Here is a 22805-nt window from a genome sequence, read left to right on the forward strand (position 1 = left end):
CAAAAATATGCCATTACAAAAGAAGAAAAACACAATGAAAATGAAAAAAAATGAACTGTCACACAAATTTAACATGCTCTTCAAATATGCTTCATTCTTTGTTAATGTTTTTCAAAGATTTGTTTTCTCTAATTGTGGATTCTGAATTCATTGCCACAGATTTCGCTTACGTTTCGCAGTTTTTCGTTTGGTGTTTTGACACAAACCTCTCGTGGGGGCGGGCTTAACAGTGATCTTCTCTGATTGGATAGTGAGCTTTTGATGGACAGGTGCTCTCTGATCAGAAAATACGCCACTCAGTGGCGCGCATATTTGAAAGCTCTCGCGGTGATTAAATCTGGTCTCTACCGCAAAAAATTCTTTTTCACAGACTAAGTGAAAGACATTTATTTTAAGCTCATACACGGGTTCTACCCTGTAAAGAAGTTTATACAAAGATTTAAATCTGACATTGATTTTACATGCTCTTTTTGTTCGAATTCTGAAGAAACTGTACACTATTTTGGTCATGTCACTACACTGTAGCCGCACTGGGTTGTACATTATAATTAACTCAAATGATATATAGGGAATTTTAATAGTTAATCAGGAATATGATTAATATATATATATCTCATATGACAGTTACATTAAAATTATTGAAGATGAAAAATAGTTCAATTGTATATATCAATAACTCATTACAAGGCACTGTAATTTACTCATTAATATGTCAATATTCCATTCTTCATATCAATTATAGTGATATCTCTTACTGTAAATTACCGCAAATCAAACAGTGGTTTGTCCAGCAAACGGCCGTAAGATAAAATAATAATGATATAAAATAATAATATATGATAAATAAAGTTATCACTTCTTATAATTCAAGGAAAAATATTTTCTGGCCATGAAAACATTATCCTATCATTATGAAATAATACATTTCGGTTACTAAAAAGTTAAGAGCTTGTAGCTAAAGATCAGACATTTCATTGACTCGTGATGTGAGCGCTTAGAGGCAATCATGAATATATATTGCTTTTTATTAATTGAACTAATAATACATCAAACTACAAATCACACAGAGTAAATACGCGTACGACAATACAGACAGTAAACTTTGTACAAGACATAACGGAATCCAAATGAGGGAGAGAGAGAGAGAGAATGAGTGAGAGAGGATGAGAGAGAGAGGTAAGAGAATTAGGCGTGATCACAGGATTATGCTCAGGTATGCAAACTCACAGACAGTAACCCTTGAAAGACAACAACGAATCAAATCACCTTGAAAAGGTAATAGACAAAAAAGCAGCATTTAAATCTCAACAGAGAATGAAACTTGCATGTGGTCACTTTGTGACTCGCCAGACCAGCGTGCGTGTGAGCGTGGTCCTTTGTAGCTAGGCGTGTTCTTTCGTGTCTTCCGGGGCTGCTGCGGAATCGTGCAATATTTGAAAGGTCCAACAAACGTAATGATTCGTCTTCCTCTTGTAGAGAGGAACTTAGTAAGTTAAAAAAAATGAAAACAACGGAGATGAAAGCTACGTGATGAAAGCTACGGAGGTGAAAGCTCCCGAAGGAGCCATGAGAATGGCTGTTCTCTCAGCCGCCCTGCTGAGAGGGACCAGACAGGGACAAGAGAGCGAAGAAAGAGCAAGAACCACAGAAAAAAAACAGGGAGGAACTTCCTGGGTCAGTTCTTATGGCTTGACTGGTTCACGCCTCTGTTTGCGTGAACAACCAATGAACGTCCGCGATCTGAAGCGGGAAAAACGTTCCTTTGTCTCTGGGGAACCACCCACTCTAATAAGTTATGGCTTATCAGATTTCAGCAGTGATATTCTAGCAAGTTCGTAATTCCAGATTAATACATTTTCATTAATTTCCTTTATATAAGTGAATCCGTCAAAGCATGACGATTAAACAGATATAAAAAATAACATATATAACTGATAGAAACACAACGTTACATTCATATGCAGAATTACACACATTTAAAAAACATTTCCTATTTACAAGTCAGCAATTTATAATCCTCACATAACAGGATTAACCACTTACTTATGTAAGTGTGCTTATGTGTGTGTGTGTTGTGGAATGTGTTTCGTTATGACTCTGACTCCACAAACGAAAATAACAGTTTTGTTATTAATTAAAAGAATTTCCTAAACAAATTTCACATTCACAAATGCAAATTCTCCAACTGTAAACCTTTCTTCTCTGTTTTCCTGAAAGAAATGGAAAACTATTTGAATGTAATCTCAGTGTCTAATAAGAAAGCTATAAGGACTGTTAGATTTGCTCTGCCTTTGATCTCCTTGTTTAATTTTGTTTAGATTTTTTTTTGTGGTTGATATTATGTGATGTATGTTTATAGCTTTGTATGTTTTTGTTCTCTGCATTAATAAAAATAGAAAAAGAAAAAAAAAGCTCTCGCGGTGATTTGTATGCAATACGTCGTGCCTTGTGTTACTAAATATATTAATAATGTTTGACCTTCGATCGTCTCAGTAAAGAGGAGCTTTCAGGAGACAGAGACACGGAGCGCCATCATCTTCCTCCTCCGCTTGTCCTTCAAGGCAGCTTGAAGTAAGCTTGTGTTACTGAAGTAACATCGATACACGTTTTTCATGCTAAAGTGTGCTACAGTTTGTTGCGGGTTATTATTGTCATTCAGTAACACAAGCTTACTTCAAGCTAGTGTTGTCACGGTACCAAAATTTCAGTATTCGGTACCGATACCAGTGAAAATCCACGGTTCTCGGTACCAATTTCGGTACCAAAGCAAAACATAAAAATATGCTAATTAAAAAAAAATAATTTTTAGCACTAAAAATAAAACCAATGCCATTATTTATACTTATTTACAATTGTGTTTAAAGTTTTTCTACAAGTTATATAATTATGAAAAACAGTAAACAAGTTTCACCCAAATTTAATTTGTCTTTTAATTTATGAAATTTAAACATTTTATTTTTTGGTAAATAAAGGGGATTTGCTATTAAAATTAAAACATGGAAGAAATATTGTGATTTATTTATTGTGATTAGTTTACATATAGCGTGTCGATTCAGTGTGGTAAGACTCTCGCTCTCTCTCTCTTTGCATGTGTGAGAAACAGCGCTATCAGTAAAGCGACGGTGAGTCGTGCGCCTTCACAAAGAGTTTACAGAGCATCAAATACAGGTGCGCTGTGCGTCCATTGAGATGAACTGAAAAGTTCAGATCGCTTGATGGAGTGAGAACTCTTAAGCTCAGATGCTGAAATTAATGCAAGCGTCATGCGCTTCGGTCTATGTAGTAAACAAACCCGCACGTCTCTGCCATTCATTAATTCACACAGAGACACGCAGAACACGGATTCATATTTCAAACAACTTTTGCGGCTTAACATTTACAGATACTGGTCCATATGGAGATTTGATTTGATTAATTTATGCTAACTTTGACAAATTCCACGACTGTCCATATTAAAATGTAAGTTTCATTTTCATGACTGGATTTTGAGATTCCGTCCTCGTTTTATGCTTCGCGGAAATCATAGCGCTGAACCGGGTTTGAACGGGACCTCGGTACTACCGGTACTTAAAGAAACCTGGTACCGTCACATTTAAAAAAAATTTGTACCGACTTGGTACCGAAGTACCGGGTCTTTTGACAACACTACTTCAAGCTGCCTTGAAGGACAAGAGCTTATCTTTACAGACTGAGACGATCGAAGGTCAAATATTATTAACATATTTAGTAATACAAATCACAATCACAAGAGCTTTCCAATATGTGCGCCACTGAGTGACGTCTATACTTCCCGGTCAGAGAGCACCTGTCCATCAAAAGCTCACTATCCAATCAGAGTAGATCACTGTTAAGCCCGCCCCCACGAGAGGTTTGTGTCAAAACACCAAATGAAAAACTGCGAACCGTAAGCGAAATCTGTGGTAATGAATTCAGAATCCACGATTAGCGAAAACGAATCTTTGAAAAACATTAACAAAGAATTAAGCATATTTGAAGAGCATGTTAATTGTGTGCGATTGAGTTCATTTTTTTCATTTTCATTGTTTTTTTCTTCTTTTGTAATGGCATATTTTTGATGGTTTCTGAAAAAGTTACGTTCAGTTTTATAAAGTTTGTTCATTATTATTGAAACAAATGTAATTCCATAGAAAACCATACTGTATGCCCGTGATCTTCAGGCCCTTAGACGGCACTGCATCACATTCAGGAATGCTACTGTAAGGGAAATCACAACAAGGGCTCAGGAATACTTCCAGAAAACATTGTCGTGAACACAATCCACCGTGCCATTCGCCCGCTGCCGGCTAAAACTCTATAGGTCAAAAAAGAAGCCATATCTAAACATGATCCAGAAGTTCAGGTGTTTTCTCTGGGCCAAGGCTCATTTAACATGGACTGTGGCAAAGTGGAAAACTGTTCTGTGGTCAGATGAATCAAAATTTGAAGTTCTTTTTGGAAAACTGGGATGCCATGGTCATCCGGACTAAAGAGGACAAAGACAACCCAAGTTGTTATCAGTGCTCAGTTCAGAAGCCTGCATCTCTGATGGTATGGGGTTGCATGAGTGCATGTGGCATGGGCAGCTTACACTTCTGGAAAGGCACCATCAATGCTGAAATGTATATCCAAGTTTTAGAATAACATATGCTACCATCCAGACATCGTCTCTTTCAGACATCATTGAATTCTGTTTTTATTCACAATTTGTAGTGTCCCAACTTTTTTGGAATTGGGTTTGTATATATTTAATTAAATTATAAATGATTATAAATATATGTACCTGTAAAATATATATACGTATGTTTGTTCATTTATATATACATAATAAATATACACAGTACACACACACATATATATCATTATTTTTTATTTGTACTTTATGATCTTCAATTACCATTGCTTATTAATAAATCTTAGTAGTGGTAGTATTTTAACTATTCATTGTACCATTATATGGTCTGGGACATTAAAAACGTATTTTAAATATAATTTATCTATTTTTAATATTATGATTTAAATAATGTTTTTAACTAGTCACTGTGATTACCTTAAAAAAAAAGGATTAACTAAATACCCATTTGATTCTGAATAAATTCAGAAAGAAAGTCTGCACATAGTTTGTCATGTATCAACCATCTAGAAAGTCTTGCCCAACCCCAGAACACCCAGGCAACAGCTCGTAATCTTCAAACAAATCTTCAGACTGAGAATTCAAATATGTTTGAGCATTCAAACCTCGTTTCAGAAGTTTCCATTGTCTCAGTGCGTTCATATGTTTGCACTCAATAGGATGGATATCACATGCACATTTGTAGCCAATAGAATCTGGTGGGAGGAACCCAAGGGCTGGATTCCTTTTCACTATAAGTACAGAATAGTGAGATTGTAACACTGCAGTGCATTGAGAAGCAAAGAGAAGCAGCGATGCTTTGCCAGGAAAACACTATTTACTATTGTAACTGGACATTTGTGGTTGGTGGAGTGCTTTACTTCCTGCGGCAAATGACAACACACACGCCATATGGACGTTATGTGGACACAAAATCCCCCGGGATAATGGTGCCAGCCAAGACAGCATGGTTCATTCAGGAACTTCCATCATTCCTAATTCCTGTGCTGCTGTTTTTGACAACAGAAAGTTTGCCGGGGATAGGAAGACATTTACTGTTCTGGATCTTTTGCTTTCACTACTTTCAGAGGTATTGGTGTTCATATTTCACATATAGATTAGTGCATTAATGCCAACAACAGCAAAACTAGAACAAGACTTAATTCATACTGGTATTAATTCATACAATTCGTTTTTTGTTGTGTGTGTGGTTTTGAGTTTTGCAATAGGAAAGTCAATGGTGCAAAAAGTAGACTCACTATCTTATCTGTAACGAGTTGTAAAATGTACTGAAAATTACACAAGTATAAAAGGTTAAAATCTTAAAACTAAATTAAAAAGTCAAAGTAAATAGTTCAGTTTTAATATATATTAGCCTATAATTTAGAGTTACAGAAAAGAAAATGAACCCTTTTCTTTTTCAAGGCTGACACCTCTCACCAGAAAACTGTTGAGCAGATCGTTATAACAGTTAAGTATTTGAAAAAAGCTGTTTGTATAGTGTTTGTGGTCTGCTTTCACACTTGAGTTAGGACTGTCCATCTCCAGCAGTGACTGTATTTGAAATATACTGCCTCAGTCTTTATAATTTGACAAAGCGGCATAAAGTCATGACGACCTGCACAAATGTACTTTGGATGTCTAAAGTACAAATTCTCAAACTTGAGTCTGAAAAGGTCAATAACCAGGTTTCTAGATAATGGAGTACAGGCAGAGCGTCTTTTCAGTTATGGTGCAACTCAGTTCAGTGGAAAGAAAAGGAAGGAAAAAATGTGTAACAGATTTGTAACAACAGCTGTGAGGATATGAGATCAATGAGTTTACACCATTTTTAAAGTTCAGGTCCACCGGTCTCTCTGCTCTTATTGTATAGCTTTTACTTGTCTTCTTTTAAAAAAAGCTTATCTCAATGTTCTATTATTTATTCTTGTTTTTTCTTTTGTCTTTGTCAAGAACCAATTTACCAAGACAAATTCCTTGTACATATACATCCAGTATATACATACAGTATTTGGCAATAACCGTGACTCTGATTCTGAAGATGGCTGAAGAGTGAGTTACTTGCAAGACAGTTTTATTTTTAGCCACCTATCTGGAAATCGGAAATGCAACCACCATGTTCTTTCAAGCTTTTCAAATCAGCACACACTATTCTCTGCAGCATTTCCTGTTAAGTCTCTGCTGATACAGCGTGAGACAGAATACAGTAATTTCATTACTCATGCCAGTCGAAATAAACATCCTCCCATATAGACACACACACACACACACACACACACACACAAAAACAGCAGCTGTGGTTGCCAGCACGTTACATTTTTGGTTTTACCGGCTAAGCTTAAATGTACAGTAAACAATCAAACAAAAATCTATATTTCATTAACATATAAAGTTCAATTTATATAACAACCTACTGAAGTACTACAATCTTTGAGGCCTACCTTTAACATACACTGACAAGCACTAAAAACAGTGGTGTTAATAATAAAAAAAACACATGAAAAGTTATTTAAAGGGTACATAACATACAGTTTCACCTAATCTCATGTTAATCTTGAGTACCTATAGAGTAGTGCTGCATCCTTCATATATCCAAAAAGTCTTTAGTTTTATCATATTTATAAAAGAAAAATACAACTTTCCGATTCTTTCCGAGCTCCTGGAGGCGTGCTGTGAGCGGAGCTATAATACTGATGTTTTGTGTCATTTCCATTAGCATATATCACTTATGTGCTGATTTACAACAAAATACAGAAATCTGATGCAATTGTACTTACATGAATGGGATTTTTTATCACAGGGACAGCTCCATGTTTTAATAGCAAACGATTTGCAAATCCAGCATCGACTTGGGCCTTGTTTATAAAACATTCATCACTCAAATGACCAGTACACACAAATGCACTTGCTACACTCCATTGCTGCCCCGGAAAAACAAACTGCACCCACTGTTCATGTAACGCTAGGTTCTTGGGGAAGCTGAACACGGTAAACTTTCCCTCACATCCAAAAAGGCACTTATTTGGAGGCATTCTCGAACAAATCCTATGCAGAGTTGATGTACGCGGTCTCGCTCTCGTCTGGTCAACGTGTGCGCAGGCGCGCTTTTCCGGGAGAAATGCTCATATAAGGAGTTCCGTTCTCATCTACGTCATTAGATCCACGATCGAAAAAAAAAACAGCCGAAACTTGTACCAACCCGGAAGTAAGATTTTCGGCAAAGAAATTCTCAGTCATTCTTCTAAATTATTATTATTTTTTTAACTTTGGCCATGTTTAGCATGATAATCCATCTCTTTAACACTATGAACAACTCTGAATACACGAAACACCATTGTACCCCCCCTTTAAGCTTTTCTGCAAGCTGAGGTAAATACTAGTGCACATGTTTGAGACACAAGTTAGAAAACAGTAAAACCTATGTCTTGTGCAGATCCTATTTTGCGTTAGACTATCAAACTGTGGGAAGAATGCATTCATTTATCTGGATCTTTTATTCTGGCTCCTGATACAACACAGAGAACAAGAAGCCTCTTTGAGTGAACTGGCATTATTGTTCTCCCATGGTACAGTGACAAAGGGAGAAAGACTCATGCAATTGACCCAATTCTCACGCTCTCACGCCACACCCCCATATTCTCACGCAGACTCCTGCAGCAGTGAGGAAAAAAATTGCGCCGCATGATCTCGCAAAGCAACTCGCAGAGAGACCAGACAGACAGTTTAGTTAGTTTTTTTGTGACAATTGTGAGGGAAATACACAATTTATTCCCATAAACTGTGTAGTCAGCCGTTCTCTCTCCCATCTGAACCGTGTGATTTGTGAACGCAGGCAGGTCAGTGAGTTAGTTACAGTGCGCTTCTTGTCTCCGTCCAGTTTAGGCTAGTAACTAATAGGCCTATGCTGTTATATACTGTAGTTTATATAGAATTACGTTAGCATTAGCACAGTTGTTTGTTGCAGCAGCACTGAGCTGTTATTTTACATAACTTTATCATAAAAAAAACAGTATCTGGACATGCCTAGTAACTTTAGGGCTGTCAAAAAAAAAAATTTTCTAATATTCGTCGAATTTTAAATAAAAATCCACATTTTTAGGTGTGCGTTAAGGAGGCTGCTTTAACCCTTTCATGCATGAATTATGATAACCTCAGTCAGGATTTTTTTCCTATGTGTTTTTATTGCTCTTAGGGCATGAAAAACAAGAATTGATTTTTATTTTTTTTGTTTTACAAATTTTTCAAAGAGATCTTCAGATGTCCACTTGAGTGGACCGCATGCGGTTGGTTTAAACTGAAGATATACTGTATTAAATATAAGACAATAATCAAACAGATAAAGTATGTGAATTTAACAAACTAATCAATGCAATTATATCAAATAATGTGAAAACTATAAAATATATGCAAAAAATATAAATGCAAAATATTGCAATGGCTTCATACAACTTCATACAAGTTGCACTTCGCGTATCTATGATATCAGAACATGAGGACGTGATTCCATCAGAATTTTCTACAGCCTGTCAAGGTACAACTGTGGAAACCACTCAGGGAGCCTCCAGTGCACCAGAGTATGGAGATTTACCCTTATTAGCTGATAATTATGATTATGTTCAAGAGGACTATCATAGCCCTCCTCTGAGAAAAAATAGCGATACGTTTTTTCGCATTACAAGTAACATGCATAACCCATTCAGATTACTTTTTTGATGTTACAAGTAAAGTAATGTGTTACAAGTAACATTCATTACCTAATCAGATTACTTTTTGATCTAACAAGTAATTAACTACAAGTAATGTGCATTACATAATCAGATTACTTTTTGATTTAACAAGTAAAGAAACGCATTACAAGTAACATGCATTACGTAATCAGATTACTTTTTGATGTTATGAGTAAAAAAAAGCATTACAATAACGCACATTACATAATCAGATTACTTTTTGATGTTATGAGAAAAGAAACGCATTACAAGTAACATGCATTATGTAATCAGATTACTTTTTGATATTATGAGTAAAGAAACGCATTAAAAGTAACATGCATTATAAAATCAGATTACTTTTTGATCTAACAAGTAAAGTAATGCATTACAAGTGTCATACATTATGTAATCACATGACTTTTTTCGATGTCAATGAAAATTACATTCTAATAATACAAATACATTTATTTACAGTAGAAAAAGTCAATGCATATTAAGTTTTTAAGTTTTAAATTTCAAAAACAATATTCACATTATAATTATGAATTGTAGCTGAAATATAGCCATTGCATGCATGACGTCCACTACAGTGGACATGTGATTAATCAGAGTTTTCTCTCAATCTAAAATCAAAACTTGGAAAATATTACTGTGATATGTCTCATTAGATATTGCTTTATGCTGCAATATTTTTTTACCTACAAGAGTCTCCTAGGATAGAAGGAATGGGTGGATATTCTGGAGCAACTTGGCATGTCTGACTGACCCTTGGCCATCTTGGTTTGGAGGGGGAAAAAATCGAAACACAAAGGCTTGCCACTTGGTTGCAATTTATAGGATGATGCACCAGGGTCCAATGAAGAGATTGATGTGCAACTTTGCCATAAAAACCCGTGCAAATTCAAGAAAATGCTTTTTTAATAGCTGACCACTGTAGTGACCACTATGCGTGAAAGGGTTAAGGCCCTGCCCGGGTATACTTCACATTCCAAACTTTCCAAAGGCGGATGAGCTCGACACGCAGTACCACTTCTGTCTCATCATTCACCTCGTGCGTGCACTGTTGTAGCCTACGTCTCATAAATTGCCTGCACGCGGGCGGGGGGTGCAGCTGTCCGCGAGCCCTCTTGATGATGAAAATGACATATTGCAGACGGTGCGTGAATGCGGACGGCCCAAGTATATTTTGGCCTTTATCAATGCAGCTCGAGATGCGATGACAATGTAAGTTTCATTGCATTATCATTTTCTTGTTAGCCTTTCCAGTTAAAGCCAGTAGATAGTGCTGCAGCGATGTTCTTTCAAAATATTGCGGGAAAAAAGAACAACAATGTGGAGAAGACGTTGTTTACATCAAAACCTAAATCAAGCTGTTCACATAGAACGTATTCGCACACTCGCGTCTCTCACAAGAGAGCCGGATGTTTAGAAAGCCATGTAAAATTAACTTTTTAAAAACTTATCTCGAGAATTTATTGTGGGTTTTCCCCATCCCACTGCATCTCATGTTTTTAAATGTAAAAATGTACTCTGTGAGCGGCTTTCCGCGCTCTGTATTAAACTATGCATGTATACGTGATGCTGTTTTGTTTATAGTTGTTTAACCCTTTCACGCATAGTGGTCACTACAGTGGACAGCTATTAAAAAAGCATTTTCTTGAATTTGCACGGGTTTCTATGGCAAAGTTGCACATCAATCTCTTCATTGGACCCTGGTGCATCATCCTATAAATTGCAACCAAGTGGCAAGCCTTTGTGTTTCGATTTTTCCCCCTCCAAACCAAGATGGCCAAGGGTCAGTCAGACATGCCAAGTTGCTCCAGAATATCCACCCATTCCTTCTATCCTAGGAGACTCTTGTAGGTAAAAAATATATTGCAGCATAAAGCAATATCTAATGAGACATATCACAGTAATATTTTCCAAGTTTTGATTTTAGATTGAGAGAAAACTCTGATTAATCACATGTCCACTGTAGTGGACGTCATGCATGCAATGGCTATATTTCAGCTACAATTCATAATTATAATGTGAATATTGTTTTTGAAATTTAAAACTTAAAAACTTAATATGGATTGACTTTTTCTACTGTAAATAAATGTATTTGTATTATTAGAATGTAATTTTCATTGACATCGAAAAAAGTCATGTTATTACATAATGTATGACACTTGTAATGCATTACTTTACTTGTTAGAACAAAAAGTAATCTGATTTTATAATGCATATTATTGTAATGCGTTTTTTTACTAATAACATCAAAAAGTAATCTGATTACGTAATGCATGTTACTTTTAATGCGTTTCTTTACTCATAACATCAAAGAGTAATCGGATTACATAATGCATGTTACTTGTAATGCGTTTCCTTTCTCATAACATCAAAAAGTAATCGGATTATGTAATGTGCATTATTGTAATGCGTTTTTTTACTCATAACATCAAAAAATAATCTGATTACGTAATGCATGTGACTTGTAATGCGTTTCTTTACTCGTTACATCAAAAAGTAATCTGATAAATCTGATTATGTAATGCACATTACTTGTAGTTAATTACTTGTTAGATCAAAAAGTAATCTGATTAGGTAATGCATGTTACTTGTAACACATTACTTTACTTGTAACATCAAAAAAGTAATCTGAATGAAAGAGGAGGGCTATGATAGAAATGTGCATGTCCATCTTGAACATAATCATAATTATCAGCTAATAAGGGTAAATCTCCATACTCTGGTGCACTGGAGGGAGCATCTGAGTGGTTTCCACAGTTGTACCTTGACAGGCTGTAGAAAATTCTGATGGAATCACGTCCTCATGTTCTGATATCATAGATACGCGAAGTGCAACTTGTATGAAGTTGTATGAAGCCATTGCAATATTTTGCATTTGTATTTTTTGCATCATTTTGACAGCCCTAATGCCTAGTAGTAAATGTTAATTATTGTTTTCTAAGAACAGAATGTCAAGTCAACGACAGCCCAGATTAAAATGATTTTATTTATATCAATCACAACTCATCAATCATGTCCAGATATTTGATATTTGGTGGTGTCAGTATGGATAAATTTGAATTTTCTGTTATAGGATGTTATCTAAAGTTTCAGGTACAGGCAAGAAAAGAACACTTGTATCAGCCGTCCACACTTCTGCTAATGCAAGGATTTTGTTTTTGTATTCTTTTCCATACCAAGCCACGCCCCTCTGTAAGCCCCTCCCCCATAACAAAGCCACGCCCCCAGAATCTCACTCTAAGCTGAACTCAAAAGTTGGCAGCCCTGATATAAAGCAGAAAGCATATCTGATGTCTCCGTTTCCTCACACTCTTTGCTGTTCCTGCAGGACTTTTGTGTACTCCTTGCTGACTAAAGGCAGGCCGTCTCCTCTGCACATTGTGGTGTATGCGGTGAGCTTCTGCTCTGTGAATGGTTTTCTGCAGGGTCACCACGTGCTCCACTGCGCTCAGTACCACAGTGACTGGCACAGAGATACACGCTTCATTACTGGTACTCTACATGCTGCTAAATTGGATATTTCTCATAGAACTACATATTCATTTGAATCATAATGTTGGTGTAAAAACACTACTTCGAAATTAATTTTTCTTCCAGGTTTGTTGATGTTTTTCACTGGAATGGTAATCAACATCCACAGCGACTATATTTTACGAAACCTGAGGAAACCAGGAGATGTCAGCTATAAAATCCCTAGAGGTCAGTATGTAATTATGACAAGCTTAATTGTGTTGTTATATTATTCAGTCAAATGGATTTATGGATAATTATGTGGGGGAAAAGCAAGAAAATAAATAATTATAACCTATTATAGAATTGTATAATGTTATAAATATATGACCACATATTTGATATATTATAATAAATATAAATACTAAAAATTTAGCAAAATGTAATGTAGTTTTTCTTTATGTATTATCTAATATATTGTATACACACACACACATATATATATATATATATATATATATATATATCTTCGGTCAAATAATTATGTGGGAAAAGTATGAAATTTAATTATAAAAATATTTTAGAATTTAATAATGTTTGTCTTAAATATATGACTACATATAATAATTTTTTTTTATTAAATCTATATATTTACTATACTGTGTGTATATATTACAATAATAATTAAATGAATTAAAACATATCGATTTGCAAATATAAATATATCATTGTAATAAATTAATATAAACATTAAATCATATTTAAATAAAATTAATTTTAAAAAAGACTTCATGGTTCTCAAAATATTTTGAATTTGGTGATAAAATACGACCCAGGCATATTCTCAAATAGATTGATCTGAGTGAGACCTCCTTATTCCTGAACTCAGCTCTGCACTAAATATTCTCATTGTGTTCTCTTCAGGAGGGATGTTTGAGTTGGTCTCTGGTGCTAACTTCTTTGGGGAGATCGTTGAATGGTGTGGATACGCTGTGGCCAGCTGGTCCTTTCCTGCTTTCTCCTTTGCTATATTCACCATCTGCTCCATTGGGCCTCGAGCCTACCACCATCACAGGTGCTGCACTGACACAAACTCTGCTCCTAAATCTAGTGAGGGCTGTTCCAAAATGCAGCCTTCTAAAGATACCTGCTTTAGATTACGGTATTTTTAAATATAAACATAACTGATTGGGAACCATGAAATACTGATAAAAAGTTTAATTGAAATGTTTGTTTGTTGTTCAATAGGGCAGAAAAGCATTAGTTTTTAATGGCAATTGATGTTTTATTTTATTTCAGTTAATGTTTATTTTATTTCAAGTAAGGAATCCAGCATCTGGTACACAAAGTTATGTTATGGATTATAATAAAGGGTTTATGTTTTTATAAAGCGTCATTCAAACCTGCAAGTAAATGCCTTCTTTTCTTCACAGGTATTACTTGGAGAAATTTAAAGATTACCCTAAATCAAGAAAGGCTGTGATCCCTTTCCTGCTATAACAAAGTTAGACATTTTCAAGAGGAAAAACTAGTGCGAATTTTGTCATGAAAGACTTTAAAGGATTAGAAGTGGTCGAGTGTCACTGGTGCAAGAAATATAAAACACAAAACATGCGAACTCAAGTGTTTCTGTATGTTTTGGCCTCATTACATGCTCAGAATGTCTTAGCAACGCATTCACGTTCAGAATTTCAGAAAAAAATATTTACTTTCAAATGATATCCATATATAACATTCTCATATGTGTACATCGGAAGCAAAGTGTGTATTTTTAATTTGTCACTAGACAGACAACAAAGCACTTAAATTAACTGTAATAAACCACACACAACCCCATAATCCCTCAAATGCATAAATGATTTGCTTTTACTCCTCCCTGCGTTTGAGCTGCCGTTCAGTCTGCACCGAACTCTTCATCGTTTTCTGCAGGAGCCACGTGCCAAAATGAATAGCAGCAAATGCACCACCGGCAACCCAAAACCAGTTCTTCCTCAGCCAGCTCTGGTTCCTCATCTTCTCTGTCCTCACCGCACACTAACGTCTTCAGAAGAGGAGGACCTGTAAAAACCCAATGAGAATATTAGGAAAGAAAGAGCAGATCAACTGACACATCAGCAGCTGATCAAAGTAATGTGATCTTTAGTTATGTGCATAAAGCTGAACTCAGCACAACCTCACCAACAGCTGCTGATGTTTTAATGAAAATGAATGACTAATGGGAACATTGTGGTGAGGTGAACGATACTTATAGAGGGTTGTCGAAAAGCATTTCATAGACTGGACAAGCTGAAGAAAACATCCTTAAACCAAACATGCTAAAAAAGACTCAAGAGTTAAACAACTGTACAAACTAGGATTTGTCCGAATTATTTCATGATTATTATTATTATAGCTTGATTAAAGTAAAGCCCATTATATTTGCAAATTTTTGGTGTATGCAAATATAGTTTTAAGATAAACCAATTTTATAACAAATGTGTAGGTAACAGAACATTTTTCCTGAATGACACCGGTTTTAAAATGATTTGCTGATTGAAAGATATGGCATACAATATTCTTTGTAATTTTAATTTATGGAAATGTTTTGTTTTTTTAATTTGGCGTTAATTGCATTAATCTCATTTAAGTATCTTTTTTAACATACAACGAATAAGGTAGTATATATAGTCCATAGGGACATTGAGTTATTTTATGTAACTTGTGCACACAACTGCTTTAGGTTGAAAAAACAACATTTGAGGGGAAACTGTGTAGCAGGGACGGACAGTTTTTGAGAGTAACCATGATATAATGTGCATGAGATGTGCATGTGTTATGGGGTGATGTGCACTGACAACATGATTGGCTCAGAGGTCCTAACCTGTCCTTCAATGTATCTTTTTACCTACTATAAAAAGTGGACTGTGAGTCTGTGTGTTATCTCTTTGCACACAGACTCAGAAGCTGTGTGTAAACCAGATCATTCTCTGCAGAGAATTCAAGCAATACAAAGACAAAACTATATATATATAAACAAACACATTTTAAACATTGTTTATATTTACATATATAAAATATATTTGAATATTTTATTATATATATATACATATTTCCATAAGTATATTTAATATATTTAACATAATACATAACAAAAGTATATGTATCTTTTTTGTGGTGACCTGTTAAAATGTTGCCATGTATAAAATAGAAACTGTCACTGTTCAGTTCTGAAGTGAATTTAAAACTTTGTTTTAAAATGCTTTGGATACAGGGTTATCGTAGTTTAACGAGATTTTTGTAAATTTACGTAAAATAATAACTAACTGAAATCAACCATGAAAAAAAATAAAAATAACATTTTACATCGCCTGGTTGTAAATGCAATATTTCTTCTTTTTCATGTAGCTTAACTTTAACGTTAACTAAAATAAATCAAACTGAAATAAAAACTTCATAGACATTTTTGAAAATGAATAAAAACAACAAAATTATGAAATCTGAACTGAAATCTTTGACCAAATATGACGTTATCAAGAAACGTTCATGTTATCTTTACAGATGAGATTAAACGCACACACATTCAACTAAGAAAAGAACAGCATGTTCATTCATATTCCTACACAATGAGAAAATATGACCTGAGTGACTGATAACAGAGCTCAAGGACAGATCTCACGCACACACACACACACACTTATCTAAGTGGCAGTTCAAATCATTTCTGTCATCATTTACTCACACATTTAGTCTGACTTTCTTATTCACATGGAAAACAAACACTTTGAAGCACCTAGCATTACAATGACAAATCAGAGCTCAAGGCTGAAGTGACCACGTCCCTCAGGGTGAGTAAATGATGACAGAGTTTTCATTTTTGGACAAGCTGTCCCTGTAGCAGGAGACAGGAGACTCTTCCCACCTCGCGGAGCAGCAGTCACTTCGGGTCTTGGGCCTGTCTCTTGCTGCTCTTCTGGGGCAGAGGAGGCAGAGGCTCTGGGGACGGAGCGATGTAGGACACGATGCCCGGCTCTGGGATATACTCCTCCCTGCTCTTCTTCAGTAGTGGATTGGATTTGATCGAGTACCAACCCCAATGAACCAACCCGAGTCCAGAGCCCATAACAATCAGCACTTTATAGTTCTCCCAAAAGCTCCGGAGCTTACTCATGTCTACAGAAACTAAAAGACATGAAAAACACAAATAAACTGATGCCTGGCCAGTGGAGCAAGGGGATAACTTGCCCTGCTCTCTCCTCTCCTACGTGTGAATTATAGGTGCTGGTCATATAATTAAAATATCATCGAAAAGTTGATTTCACTAATTCCATTCAAAAAGTGAAAATTGTATATTATATTCATTCATTACACACAGACTGATGTTTTTCACATTTTTATTTCTTTTAATTTTGATGTTTGTACCTGACAACTAAGGAAAATTCCAAATTCAGTATCTCAGAAAATTAGAATATTGTGAAAAGGTTCAATATTGAAGACACCTGGTGCCACACTCTAATCAGCTAATTAACTTAAAACACCTGCAAAGCCTTTAAATGGTATTTCAGTCTAGTTCTGTAGGCTACACAATCATGGGGGAAGACTGCTGACTTAACAGTTGTCCAAAAGATGACCATTGACACCTTGCACAAGGAGGGCAAGACACAAAAGGTCACTGCAAAAGAGGCTGGTTGTTCACAGAGCTCTGTGTCCAAGCACATTAATAGAGAGGCGAAGGGAAGGAAAAGATATGGTACAAAAAAAAAAAGTGTACAAACAATAGGGATAACCACACCCTGGAGAGGATTGTGAAACAAAACCCATTCAAAAATTTGGGGGAGATTCACAAAGAGTGGACTGCAGCTGGAGTCAGTGCTTCAAGAACCACTTTGCACAAACGTATGCAAAACATGGGTTTCAGCTGTAGCATTCCTTGTGTCAAGACACTCTTGAACAACAGACAGCGTCAGAAGCGTCTCGCTTCAAAAAGGACTGGACTGCTGCTGAGTAGTCCAAAGTTATGTGCTCTGGTGAAAGTAAATTTTGCAGGAAGTTTTAGAGCACTTCATGCTTCCTGCTGCTGACCAACTTCATGGAGATGCAGATTTAATTTTCCAACAGGACTTGGCACCTGCACACAGTGCCAAAAATACCAGTACCTGGTTTAAGAACCATGGTATCCCTGTTCTTAATTTGCCAGCAAACTCGCCTGACCTTAACCACATAGAACATCTCCCCAGCAGGGGTAAAATCTTTGCGAGGCTGATTGCCAGACCCAAGAATGCAGAAGAGCTGAAGGCCACTATCAGAGTAACCTGGGCTCTCATAACACCTGAGCAGTGCCACAGACTGATCCACTCCATGCCACGCCGCATTGCTGCAGTAATTCATGCAAAAGGAGCCCCAACTATAAGTATTGAGTGCTGTACATGGTCATACTTTTCGTGTTCATATTTTTCAGCTGGCCAAGATTTCTAAAAATCCTTTCTTTGTATTGGTTTTAAGTTATCTAATTTTCTGAGATACTGAATTTGGGATTTTCCTTAGTTGTCAGGGATTATCATCAAAATTAAAAGAAATAAACATTTGACATGTATCAGTCTGTGTGTAATGAATGAATATAATATACAAGCTTCACTTTTTGAGTTGACGTTTTGAAATAAATCAACTTTTTGATGATATTCCAATTATATGACCAGCACCTGTATAGTTCTCATATATTTTAGACGCAGTAATATCGTATAACGCTGTCGCTTATAATTTTGACAGGTTTAGAAGGAAATAGACGGGTTGACAAATTAAATATCTGTTAGGTAATAAAATGTTAAATAACTATTTCTAGAATAACTCACTCACCTTCAGGGTTTTGTTTCTACACACGCTGCCACCATTTTGGGGTCCTGACGGTGGTGACGTAGGTAGCCGCTAATTGTCCTGACTAAAAAAAACAATGGAAATTGAAATTCCCCTTTGAAATTAAAAAATTTAAATTCGGTGCAACCATTAAAATGCTGTTTTGGTTGTTTAATTGTATTATTAATTTTAGGAAGATGTTTTTGTGTCACATATTGGGGGTTGTATGTTTTACAGTCTATGGTTGTATCACACTATTTGTAAAAAGCTAACGTTACTTCGGGAAATGATAAAATAATGTATTTGTAAAGCCATCTGTATTATTAACATAGTAATTGGAGGCTTTATTTATTTACAAATATGTAAATGTGTTAAAGTTGTTCCAAATTATTTATAGTATATGCATATTCTTTTTCAGTTTATGCTGCTTGGATTCATTGTAGGTGATAATGCCTGTGTGTTATTTGAAGAGGTGTAGGCTACTAAACGGTTATAAAATAAGTATTAAAAACAATTCGTCGTGATATCCTTTTTCCAACAGAAAATCAATCAAATAGGCAGATTTTTATTTGGGGGAAAAACATTGTCACATCTGAACCAGCAGAGAGAGCTATTCACTAAAGTTATAGCTTCATTCACAAGCATGTTAGTATAGTGAGCAGATGTGAGACGTCAAAGCTGATGCTCAGAAGTGTATATACTGTATATATGAAGTCTAAATACTGGTGCACTGCTTAGCATGTTATACAATAGCCTAGCCCTATATATTCTATAGTGGGGCTTTCATGTGTTTCAGGTTGTTGCATGAACTATGTATTAGCCTAGTTTTAAGTTACTCAAAGCCAAAACCGTTGATTTGATACAAAACTATTCGAGAACACAACTGGTTGACTGTCTACAATAAAATCTCTCGGTTTCATTCCTGTGTAACAAGGTGTTGCTGCATTTTGCTCCACTGCATTAGCCTATGTTCCAAAAACATTTATAAAAGGTAATGACAGTCTGCATAGGCCTACCTGACATGGAAGAAGAAGAGCATTTCAGTAACCTATTACTGTGTTAGTGTTTGTATTATATCTGTTACTATCTTTTATAATTCCCAGAATGTGCAGCATCTGGGTCTTATCTGTTTAAAGACATTAATGACAGGGTGCGGAGCTTTTGGATGATTTGATACTCCAGCATTAAAAGCAAGATCATTTCACACTGTTCCGAATTACTGGCATGACTGAGGGAATTACTCAACTGTAAGCTAACTGATCGCAACTATAGGCCAGGAACATCATCAGCTAACAAAAAATATGTTCTAAGAAATGCTTGCTAACATATACTTTAAGTTATGAATACTTTATTTTATTAATGTTCTCAAAATGTGCAGTTTTTTTCTTGGTTTTGAAAACCTTATATAGTTCATGTATGTTTGCAAGATGTCTGTTGAAGATCACTTAATCTGGAAAGCATCTGCTGTGTACAAACAAAGACGTCAGTTTTACATTTAGACATTGCAGATGAGCAAACAATCCAAAAATATGTCTTGCAGATGTAAATGCAGATGTCAAATAGATGTCTCTGTGATGTGTGTGTGCTATCAGGGTAAGGGAACATTCAAATGTATCATATTAAAAATATTATGCAAATGTTACTTTTGAAAGTCCTCTGAAGGTTCTGAAACAAGTAGTACCATTCAGAAAATGTTAGACAAATTTCCAAATGAGTTGGGGGGAAAAAAAGGTGCCCTGAATGCTGTATACATTAACCAGTTTTGTGCTAAAGTTTCAAGAACATTATTAAAGATCATAACTTTGAATGAACATTCCATTAATGTTACTGGAAGAACATTTGTTCAGAATGTTCGCCGACATTCTCTGATAGATGGAAATCAGGCTCAATCGGCTCTTTTCCGTACAATGACAGCTGATGGACAACTTTTGGTTTCTGGAACGTTTGGAAAACATTATTAGGTCTTGGTTCTCTTGTTTGGCTCTGTGTAAAGATCTTTCACAAATTCAACTTTTGTGTACCACGATTAAAAACGACATGAGTGTGAGAAAATAATGTTAGAATTTGCATTTCTGGATGAACTTTTCCTTTAACGCTTCTATAAATGCAATCCTATGAGCTTTGTGTGTGAAGTGGGACTGAAATATCCTTCACAATACAGCATAACCACTCGTTTCGACACCAGGCTTTCTCTCTAATTAGCCTGTGTGGTAAACACACTGTATTTGTTAAAACAGGCCAGCGTCTCTGCAGTTCCCATGAGAATTTGACTTTGAATTTGAGACACACACTGCAACTCCACAAGTAATCCCACCAAGAGTGTGCCATGGCTCCCCCACAATGTGTGTGTATGTGTATGTTAAGAAGACAACTATACCTACTAGATTACTATAAGACGCTAAATAAAGATAAATGAGAGGGAGTGTCTGTCTCAGATTTTAGCCTGCATTCATGTCTCAGATTCACAGAAATGGACAGTTGTAATAGTTCTACAAAGTAACTTTTTTTAAACAGAAAAAATGTGTCATAGTCATTCCTGGTATTAAGGCGACTCTCTTAACTCTCTTTTCAAAGAGTTTCCAGTCTTCCCATGCCATGAGGAGACAGAGAAAGAGAAATGGCAGGCAGGTTTTGAAGGAATGACAGAGGGCAATAACAATGTAAACTGGCTAATTGGTTGAAGCTCAGGGCTCAGTCATCTATCACACATACAGTATACACATGTAGTCAGTGTGGGAAACTAATTTGTATTACAGTGACACACCTGTACCACCCCCAGCCCCCACGTCCCCATCCCATTCTAAACCACCAATCAGCAGCGGTTCTCTCTGGACATGTGCAGACACAGAGGTCATGTTTACACCTGCTATTGAAAAACCAATCCAGTTTTTTTAATTTCAAAATACTTCAATACATATAATACTTCCAAAGCGTTAACACAAACTTAGGAAACCCATTTCTGCCACACAAGAAAAAAAATCATGCTTTATTAAATAATGATTGACATACAAATGTGAAATAATGAGATACTAAGTAATAATTATAAAATAAAATTATGATATATTATATATATATATATATATATATATATGTATATATATATATATATATATATATATATATATATATATATATATATATATATATATATATATATATATATAAACATACATTTTATATATTGTGATATATATATAATGTCATAATTGTAATTATTAAAAGTCATAATCATTATTATTATTTAATTATAACTATGATTTATGTTGTAATTATGAATTTGTGTCTCATTATTTTGACTAATTATTTCAAATTTCTGATTTCTTGTTTCTCATCACTTTGACTGTATTTATTTTTATTTATTTATTTTTTTTATTATGATTGCCAAAGCATGTTTTTCTCTTAATGAGGTGGAAATATACAACAAAAAGAAGTAAATCAAATGAAATCAAATAAACTTGGAAATTTCAGGAGTCAGAAATAATGACTTTTGCTTTTTGAATACTTTTGAATAATGCTTTTTATTGTGGTGTCATGAAATTATATGGCACATAAAAATAAAGCAAGCTGTGGTTTGATGCTTTACTTCTTACTCAAATAGTCTCTTTGTTTCTAAGTGAGTGATTTTTGGTGGCCAGATTTTATTCCATTACACAAGACGACCATCATCAGCATGTCACATGATTATATTCAAAGTCCAATCTTGTCTGTGCAAATACACTTGTGTTTGAATGTGTGTTTAGTCAGTGATGTTGCAATATTATTACTATACCCCATTTTCATATTGACTACTATTTTTGAAGCACAGCAGCCTCCAGCTATATATCCCCATGGAGAAATCAAGTGTGTGATTGTGTGTTGGCAAGGTGTGTTGTGAGTGTAACACCTGGTACTGCAGCTTCTCCATTATTACTTGAAGCTGCTGTGGGGCAATTTACCTGATGACAGCAACCACTTACACCAATTACTGTAAAACCTTTCCCCTCCCTCACCCGTTCTTTTCCCTGCTCTGTCTTACTCTCAGGAATTTTTAAGATGAAATGTGCATAATATACCTTCACCTGCATTCAAAACACACACACACACACACACACACACACACACACACACAAGGTCCTAAGACTATAGTGAAAATAATTTTGTTTTGCAACTCTAATTAAACAAATATGTTATCAAATAATGAACTGTCTAGAATACCCCAA

At 35.4% G+C, this 22805-nt stretch overlaps 2 protein-coding genes across 2 annotated transcripts in view; both read left to right on the forward strand.

The window, feature by feature from the left end:
- LOC132142722 (BTB/POZ domain-containing protein 3-like) overlaps positions 1–22805 on the forward strand; it is a 285051-nt gene that overhangs the window by 204520 nt on the left and 57726 nt on the right. The window lies entirely within an intron of this gene.
- LOC132142720 (3-oxo-5-alpha-steroid 4-dehydrogenase 2-like) lies at positions 5375–14320 on the forward strand. Its single transcript, XM_059552806.1, has 5 exons — positions 5375–5699; positions 12659–12822; positions 12928–13029; positions 13705–13855; positions 14214–14320. Exons 1-5 carry the CDS (start codon positions 5425–5427, stop codon positions 14278–14280), a joined length of 759 nt encoding a protein of 252 aa, XP_059408789.1. The 5' UTR covers positions 5375–5424; the 3' UTR covers positions 14281–14320.

This window comes from Carassius carassius, chromosome 6 (genome assembly GCF_963082965.1).
Source record: "Carassius carassius chromosome 6, fCarCar2.1, whole genome shotgun sequence".
Lineage (NCBI taxonomy): Eukaryota > Metazoa > Chordata > Actinopteri > Cypriniformes > Cyprinidae > Carassius > Carassius carassius.